Source organism: Pteropus alecto, unplaced genomic scaffold (genome assembly GCF_000325575.1).
Source record: "Pteropus alecto unplaced genomic scaffold, ASM32557v1 scaffold413, whole genome shotgun sequence".
NCBI lineage: Eukaryota > Metazoa > Chordata > Mammalia > Chiroptera > Pteropodidae > Pteropus > Pteropus alecto.
In genome coordinates this window covers 1364226-1372456 of record NW_006434120.1, presented here as the reverse complement: position 1 = coordinate 1372456, position 8231 = coordinate 1364226, and the positions used below count along the sequence as shown (strand labels likewise).

General features: G+C 39.4%; 2 protein-coding genes across 8 annotated transcripts in view; one reads left to right on the top strand and one right to left on the bottom strand.

The window, feature by feature from the left end:
* ATP7B (ATPase copper transporting beta) overlaps nt 1-688 on the bottom strand; it is an 81932-nt gene extending 81244 nt beyond the window's left edge. For 5 of the 6 annotated variants that reach the window (XM_006909004.3, XM_015587105.2, XM_015587106.2 and 2 more), the window contains exon 1: nt 481-688. In XM_006909004.3, coding sequence (XP_006909066.2) covers nt 481-673 — 193 coding nt within the window. In that variant the 5' untranslated portion in view covers nt 674-688. Of the gene's footprint in view, nt 1-250 lie in introns of all 6 variants that reach the window. The other variant, XM_015587107.2, reaches the window with a different exon arrangement.
* Nucleotides 689-748: 60 nt separating this feature from the next.
* ALG11 (ALG11, alpha-1,2-mannosyltransferase) overlaps nt 749-8231 on the top strand; it is a 13403-nt gene continuing 5920 nt past the window's right edge. The window contains exons 1-3 of one of the 2 annotated variants that reach the window (XM_015587109.2): nt 764-890; nt 1676-1744; nt 3839-4069. In XM_015587109.2, coding sequence (XP_015442595.1) covers nt 3981-4069 — 89 coding nt within the window. In that variant the 5' untranslated portion in view covers nt 764-890; nt 1676-1744; nt 3839-3980. Of the gene's footprint in view, nt 891-1675; nt 1745-3838; nt 4070-8231 lie in introns of both variants that reach the window. The other variant, XM_006909003.3, reaches the window with a different exon arrangement.

The following is an 8231-nucleotide window of genomic DNA, read 5'->3' as shown; positions in this document are numbered from 1 at the left end:
CCCGAGGAAGGGTCTGGAAACCAGTGCCACCACGTCGGACGAGGGCATTGGCTGTCCTCACCCCACGGACTAATTCAAAGTTGTGCGCCACCGCGCCCCCGACCCCTGCGGGCGCCAGCCTGAGAGCGAGATGGGAGGGTGGGCCTTGGACCCTCACCCGCACCCGGAGGCAGGCCTGCTGGTGCCTCAGTATCCCTGGTCGAGCCAGGACGCCTAGCGGAGCCCGTCCTCCCTCCAGGGTTTCCGCTACCTCGGACCCGTGCGCTCTGGACTCGGTCTTCAGCTCCAGCGTGTGCCGGGGTGGAAAGGAGGGAGGACGAACAGCGCAGACCCGGGAGGGAGATGCAGATCCCAGGGGGCGGTGCGGTGTGGCGGGCGCCCGCTTCGGGTCCACTCTGCACAGCTCCCTTTCTCGCTCGGTGCCTGACTCCGGGGCACCGCAGGTCCCTGACACCGCAGCCGCAGGAGTGAACTCCGCACCTGGAAAATCGATCTGAGACGCGCAAGGGCCTCCCATTGGTCTCCAACGGGTGGCAGAATCTGGACTGAGGGCCAGGACCCTGGAACGGGGTCTTCCAGTGGGGGAGGGCACAGGGGGCGGGAGAGCTGACTGTCCATCACAAGCTACGCCTCCCCCAGCGCCCCTCCCACTATCGCCCCGCCCATGGGCCATGCCAAATATCTGTCTACGCCCCGGGAGATCCTATTGGCTAGAAGGCCGTGGGCAGCTACACCAGCAACCAATTCAAACGCATAGTTGGCCCCATGAAGGCGGGGGAAACACCTCGGTAGCCAATAGACAAGAGGAACGGCGAAGTACTTCCTGAGTTCAGGGGTCAACTGAAAATGGCGGCCACCGAAAGGGTTTGGTGCTTGTGCGAGTTATTGAGGTGAGTCAGTGACGTGGGCTCGCAGGCGTTTTCTGTATGGTGGTGATGCATGTCCGCGCAGTGCAACTAAAGTTTGCGGGGAAAGTCTTTTCTTATCACGAATCTAAGCTATTTTCTCAAGGCCAATGAGCGCTATTCCTTTCAATCTAGAGTCTTCTAGATAGGAGCAGACGGGGTTAAAGACTCAGTTTAATGTCTTTTCTTCACCCGCCCCACTGCTGGCTGAGCGGTTGAGTTCTCCCTGTTCCAGCTTTTCCTTTCTCTTGTTCACACTCCAACTAGTCTTCCATAAATTATTTATATTCCTCATTTTCCTTTATGATTGAGCCACAAATCATTTAACAATCTGTCATGTCTGGTAAAGAAGAAACTGGATCTTCCTTTTAACGTTTTAGTTTCTCTAACTCACCCAAACTGTCATTAACATTAGTCACTTAAGTATAAAATTTTTGTTGAATCTTCTGCTTCTTGATCACCCATTGATTTTTATTTCTGATGTAATAAGAGTTATATGAAATACTACCTTTATCTTTATTACATGGATAATAAAGTGTTTTTGTAGAAAAGTTAGGAAATAGATAAGCAGAATCGAAAATTCGCTAGGAATGCTACTATCCTGAGGGAACTCCTGTTAACATTTTAGTGAAAAAACTCCCAGACTTTTTTCCACATTTGTTTTCGTAATACCACTGTATTTTACTTCTCTTGCCCTACATTAATAAAACAAAAAGACTTAGTCTATTACATCTAAACAGTTCTTTTAACTTCTACATATTTTCGTTTAGGTTGAAAATTTATAATTAACACAATAGCACTCTGAATGGCAGTGTTGACATATTCTCACCAAAATTCAGGTATTGTTCCCTCATTTTTGTCCCTTCTACTTCAAATTCTATAATTTTTTTAAACATTTTAATGGGAAAATTTATTTTCAGAGCCTTCATATTCTGTCATTTGAAATATCCTTAACTCAGTGCTTTGAACATAATAGCTAAATAAATGTTTGCTAAATGAATGGCTCACCGTTGATTACAGTTATCTTTTCAAAACCTTTTGTTTAAATTTGGGTAAACATTCAGTGATAAACATTTTAGTTATATTTAATTGAATTCTATAAGAACTGTAAGTGTATCTTTGAAGCCAAGAGCAAAATAAAGGACTGGTTCAACATTAGTCATTAAAGTGATTTTTTTTTTTTCTGATTTTAAGTGAAATAGTTCAGTTTGGAAATTCTATCACATAAATTTCCCACTTAAATCATTTGAAGGAAATGTCATAAAAATCTTTGGATTCTATGAGTCAGCTACATTTTAAATTAAATGGGCTTTTGACTTGACTATCCTATATATCTACCCTATATAATATTGCTTGTATGAACTGACATATTACAAATGTTAAATAAATATTAATATCTTGTTATATAGAATATTGAAAAGATATGTACTCAGGGTGCTACTGGTATCCAGTTGGGCAAGGCCAAGGATGCAGCTAAACATCCTAAAATGCGTAAGATATAGCCTCCACAACAAAGAATTATCTGATCCAAAATGTCTATAGTGCCAGGGTTGGGAAACCTTGATGTAAACAAAAACTGTCCTTGTTAATTTTTAAGAGTATAAAGATGTCCTGAGACCAAATTATTTTAACAGGTGAAATACCTCTTCAAGTAATGGGCTTGTTCACAGTAAGGAAATCTCACATGAGAAATTTATTTCAAAACTATCAATAAGATATTTTCAGAAGAATTTGTGTGTTCTCTACTTATGGACAGTGAAAACTATGTAACTACATAATATATGCCCATATTTGCTTCAGTCATTAAGCATCCCAGAGCCTAATCTGCTGTTCAGTACTATATACAGACTTAGAGCCTGCATATCTATTTCCCAAAGGCTGTCTCCTCTCCCCCACAACAGACTTTAACTCTATATTTTCCCTGGTCCCTGACTTTTCATTACTTAAGTTTTAATATTTTATTGTTTTTGCGACTTCTAAGCCTCTCAGCTCCTTTATAAAGGGTAGGCACGGTATTAGAAATACTGTTAGGTACCAACTATACTAGCAAACCCTAAGAGAAAAACATTCCTTGAGAAGTTATTTTAACAGAATTTAAGAGACATCCAAGGAGGTAATAAGATTTTGTGTTCAGTCACTATATATTTATTGGATGCCTTCTCTGTGCAGGTATTATGCTAGGCATTGGGATGCAGTGGTGAATGAATGAGCCTAGGTCCTTTGCCTTTGCAGAGCTTCAGTTGATTTGGCAACAATAGAGAACCCTTTAGTGGTGAGTGTGGGAGCAAGCCTACTTATGTGCCTGAGGTAGAACATTAGTGGATTTTTGGTGACCCATTCAGAGACAAAGAAAGGAAGGCAGTAGTGATTTTAGGGTCAAGTAAACAGATCAAATGCAGAACTCAGAATAGAAATGAAGAACTCTAAATTCCATTCCTCTTACCCCAGAAATTGTTCTACTTGAGATAAAGTGAGAGAATAAAAATTATTTACAATCTCACCAAACTTTTATCTAGTAGAATATTGATCATTCAAGAAGACATTTCTCAGATTACATATTGTCATTTTGAGAGTCAGATGCCATTACTAATCATGTCTTGTTGAGAGTAACAATTAAATTTATTTTAATCTCTTAACATATATTGAGTTAGGAGAAAGGTGACTCAGCATTGATTTTCACTGCTGATTAAAAAGAGAAAATGTATTAAATTGCTAACATGCTGTGGAAATTTGAATTAAAAGAGACACTTTTTTCATTGGATGTTTCGTAGCTTTTAACAATTGCGTATTTTGTTAGCTGACTCACAAGCTATAAAAATTTTCTCTCTGCTACTAAATTATAAAGTGGATATGTAATAGTAGGCTTTACTTTGTAGTCATATTTTTGTTGAATGGGCATTATATCAATTTTCACCTTTTCCTTCTTGTTTCAGGTTTTTTAATTCATTATTCTTACCTGGGCTAATTGTATGTGGAACATTATGTTTGTGTCTGGTCATTATCCTTTGGAGAATCAGAGTGCTGCTACAGAGAAAGAAAAACTCAGCATCAGTTGGCAAAAATGGGAAAAATAAAATGGTGATTGCATTTTTTCATCCATACTGCAATGCTGGTGGAGGAGGAGAAAGAGTTTTATGGTGTGCATTAAGAGCCCTGCAGAAAAAGTAGGTATTCATCTTTCTTAGCTAATTTGCTATATTGTTACCACTTTTTAAAAAATTCATTATCCAGAATTCATCTTTTTCAAGTACCTTATTCATAGCCAAGAATTCCTCTTTTAACTATTCTTCAATAAGGAAATACTCCTCTCATATGCCAACCTGCTTTACACAATTCTACTGAATTTTCTTGCTATAATAAAGAAATGGAAAGTATCTGGCCTTTTATAACATAACTTAGTGAGAATAACTAGTCACCTTGGGGGAGGATATGGAGAAGAGATTGACTAATAAACAGAAATATGCCAAGTACTGTGGAGCACTTTAAACCTGAATACTTTTAGTCAGTGGTGGCACACCCAGAATAATTTTTATGAAGCATCTATTTGACTTTTATTTTGATGTCATCAATTGGATAGTCTCAAGTTACCGTATTAGAAAGAATATGGCATTATACATCATTTAATGTTTTAGACTTCCCCCCCGCCGACACACACCCCTATCCCAGAAATATTTATGATTCCCTTTTAGAAAGGAAAAAACATAGAAAACACAGGTTTTATTATTGTTTTATCATATGAAAAAAGTTATTATCCTTCCACGATTATTCTGCTTCCTGGCACATACCCTTTATTCAGGTCCAAAGCCTTCACAGGTAATTCCTTTAGCTCTACATTTCTATATTCTTGGCCCATCCTGGCTTCCAGCTACCACCCCTGTATTTCCTCTTCTAACTACCATAAGTGCCTAAATCCAAATAATTTTCTTAAATCTCAGCTTAATTCCCAGCTCTTTGAAGCCCTCCCTACTTTAATCCATACTATTTTTCCTTCTCATAACTCTGTTACCTTTCTCTCTCTAACAAGATTCTCTAACTTTTGAGGGCAGTGGTAAAGTTTCATGATACTTATACACATACTCCCCAGTAACCCCTATTATACTAATTCACCTAAAAGAAAAGAAAATCCATACAATTAGGGTGACATAGAAGAAAATCCTTCATCTTGCTCTTGCCACATTTTGTTTCTTATCCCTCTTCATTCCTTCATATGTACTTTGCTCCAGCATACTGAACCAGGAGCATCATGCTTTCTCTAGCTTCCTTGCCTTTTCATATAGTATTCCCTTTTTTCTGAAATAACCTTTTTCTCCTCAGTTAATACCTACAAATCTTTCTTGACTCAACATAAGCTACAGTATACTTTTCATTCAATCTAGCAATATTTCTGGGGATCTACTCTGTATTAGGCACTGTAATCGGAGTTGAGAGTAAATGATGAACAAGGTAAATCAGGTCCCTCCTCTGGTCCTTAGATCTTAGTCGAGAGAGACAAGATAATAATCAAAGAAGAAAATATCAAATGGTGAGAAGCGCTATATAGGAAATTAAAAAGATAATATGAGAGTGACTTGATACTTTAGATTGAGTGATTAGGGAACATCTCTGAGGAGATAACACTTAACTGAAATCTGAATGACAAAAGTAGCTGACATTTACTGAGCTTTTACTATTTTAACCAGACATTATTTGGAGACTGTTACCTGTGTTAGCTCACTCATTTGACAGACAAGAAAACTGGGTTATTAGAGCCCCCGTGCTATACTGCCTGCCTTATGAAAAGACAGTGAAGATGAGAAAAGAGAATTCAAAGCAAAGGAAGCAACTTCTACAGATCCCCTGAGACTGGAAGGAGCTTGGCTTGTTCAAAGAAAGGACTGCCAGTTTGGCTGAACTGTGGTGAGCAAGGGAGAAAGTGGAAGGGGAGGTTACAGAGGAAGGCAGGGTCCACATTGCACAGGGCTTGAGTGAACAGGGTGAGGAGTTTGGATTTTATCTAAGTGCTGTGGAAAACCATTTGAGCATTTGAGATTAAGTTGTCAACCTGAGAAACATCCAAACTTCTAGAGAATTGTTAGGAGTTTTTGAGCCAAACTGATGACATATGCCGGGGAGCAAGATCTAAATTTGTTATTGAGCCGAATCAAGTCCAATTACTCAGTAAGTCACCATCCAAAAGATAACTCTGAGAAGATTTTATGAGAGGGAATGTACTTTATTTCGAGATGGCTGGCAAGGGGGTATGAGTGTCACTCCCCAAAGCAGCATGTCCCTGAACAAATAAATGATCAGGTTCATCTTTATTCTGGGAAATCATGCATCACCATCAAGGTGAGCTTTGTCATCGCATGTATAGGTGAGGACATTCCTGCGCATGTGCAGTTAGAAACCATGCCTATACCTACATCACATGTTCAAAAGTGGCAGAAAATCTCTGCCCCCAGGAGGAGATTTTAGTATTATAATGAGGGTATAATGAGAATAGTTCATGAATAAGTCAATATAGAGTCCTCCAGGCCACTTCGGCCAGCCTCAGGCAGTTTGATCAGGATCAACCCCGTGATCCTGCAAATCATCCTGGGCTTATCTCGGAAAAAAACTGTCTGGCCATCTTCAGTGTCAGGAATGGTATAGGTATGGAAGGAAGTTTAAGTCTCAATCCTCTTATTAAACTCTTAGCAAATTACAGGATATGGTTGCACAAACCTTATAACATCCAGGGTGATCTAAGTGGGTTTACAGGTTAATCTAAGAAAGTTATGAATTCTAAATAAAATTTAGTCTATGCTAGGCTACTTGCATGGCTGTGTGTGTATGTATAGGCTAGGTTATGAATTGTTTGCAGCTTCTTTTATGCATTTGGAATTAAGCAGAGGACGTAAGGAAGATTACATGAACATGGGAGAAAGCAAAGTACAGGATAGTTAAGATTATGTGCTCTTTTGAGGATGGTCGCCCTTTAAAAGGAAGGGTTCTGAAAAGAGGCATTTCAAAGAGGCATTAACCTAGATGTACAGATACAGTGGAAAGGGCTTGCTTAAGGCAAAGATAATCCTTAGGAAAGAAGTTATCTGCCTGGGGCATGACTACCTGCCCTGACCTACCTAGCTAGGAGTTTATGATCAGAGCACCCTATGAGGTTACTTTCCATAGAACTCCCTTTTTCATCCACAGTGTTTTAAGTAGAGAGATGATATTCTAATTATTGCTGCATAAAAACCACCCCAACATTTAATGGTTTGAAACAAGAATTTATTATTTATCATAGTTTGGGAGTTGATGAGCTCTGTAATCCCTCATACTCAGATTTTACAGTTAGATAATAGCTGAGTCTGGAGTCATTTGAAGGCTTTTTACCTTACATTTCTGGTTCCTGGTCTCAGATGACTGGAACAGCTGGAGGCGGTCAGGCATCTGTCACCTGGCAGCTGCTCCATGTGACTGCCTTGGGCTTGCACACAACATGGTGATCTCAGGATAGCTGGACGACTTACATGACAGCTGATTACCCCTAGAGAGAAGTAGAAGCTGTGTAGCCTAGGTCCAGAAACTGGCACAGTGTCACTTTTGCCATATTCTATTGGTAAAAGCAGTAACAGAGCCCACTGTTATTCCAAGGGAGGGGATAGATCCCACCTCTCAATGGGAAAAATGTCCAAGAATTTGTGGCCATCTTTAAGCTACCAGAGATGACAATCCTTTTTACATTTTAAAAGGATCTTTCTGGGTGCTGGGAGTGGGGCTAGGGAAGAGCATTTTAATGCTCATCCTTTAGGCACCCACAGCATCTTGTGGCTGCCTTTATCAGTACATATCATACAGTTTTGCAGTTATTTGTTTATATATCTTTTCTCCGCTGGACTGAGCTCTCCTTGAGCTCTCTTCTGAATCCCCACAATCTTATAGCTCATGTTTTATGGCTCAAAGAATAATTACAAACACAGTCAGAGGGAGGCCAAAGCATTAAAGGCATGCAAGTATACTTTTACATATTTCCATTATAATTATAAATCTAATTGCCATGCAGGCATAAGGTATAGCTTTTAAAACTTTTACATTTCTCAGATAAAAACATCGAGAAATGTTTTAGCATTTATGATCCTATCTAAAGATACCTTCATTGAATTTTAACTCTCGTTTTTGAGTATTAATATTTCATTCTCATTTTTATACTGAGAAAATTGTCAAAATATGTTTTAATTCTTAGAAACAAAAACGTCTCATTTATAAATCAGCTTTTGTTGGGGTCTGCTTTATGTGAAACTTTAGTGGAGGAGATAACAAAGAACTAGAGGTTTCATTTGAAAGACTAACATTTTAGTGTAGGGG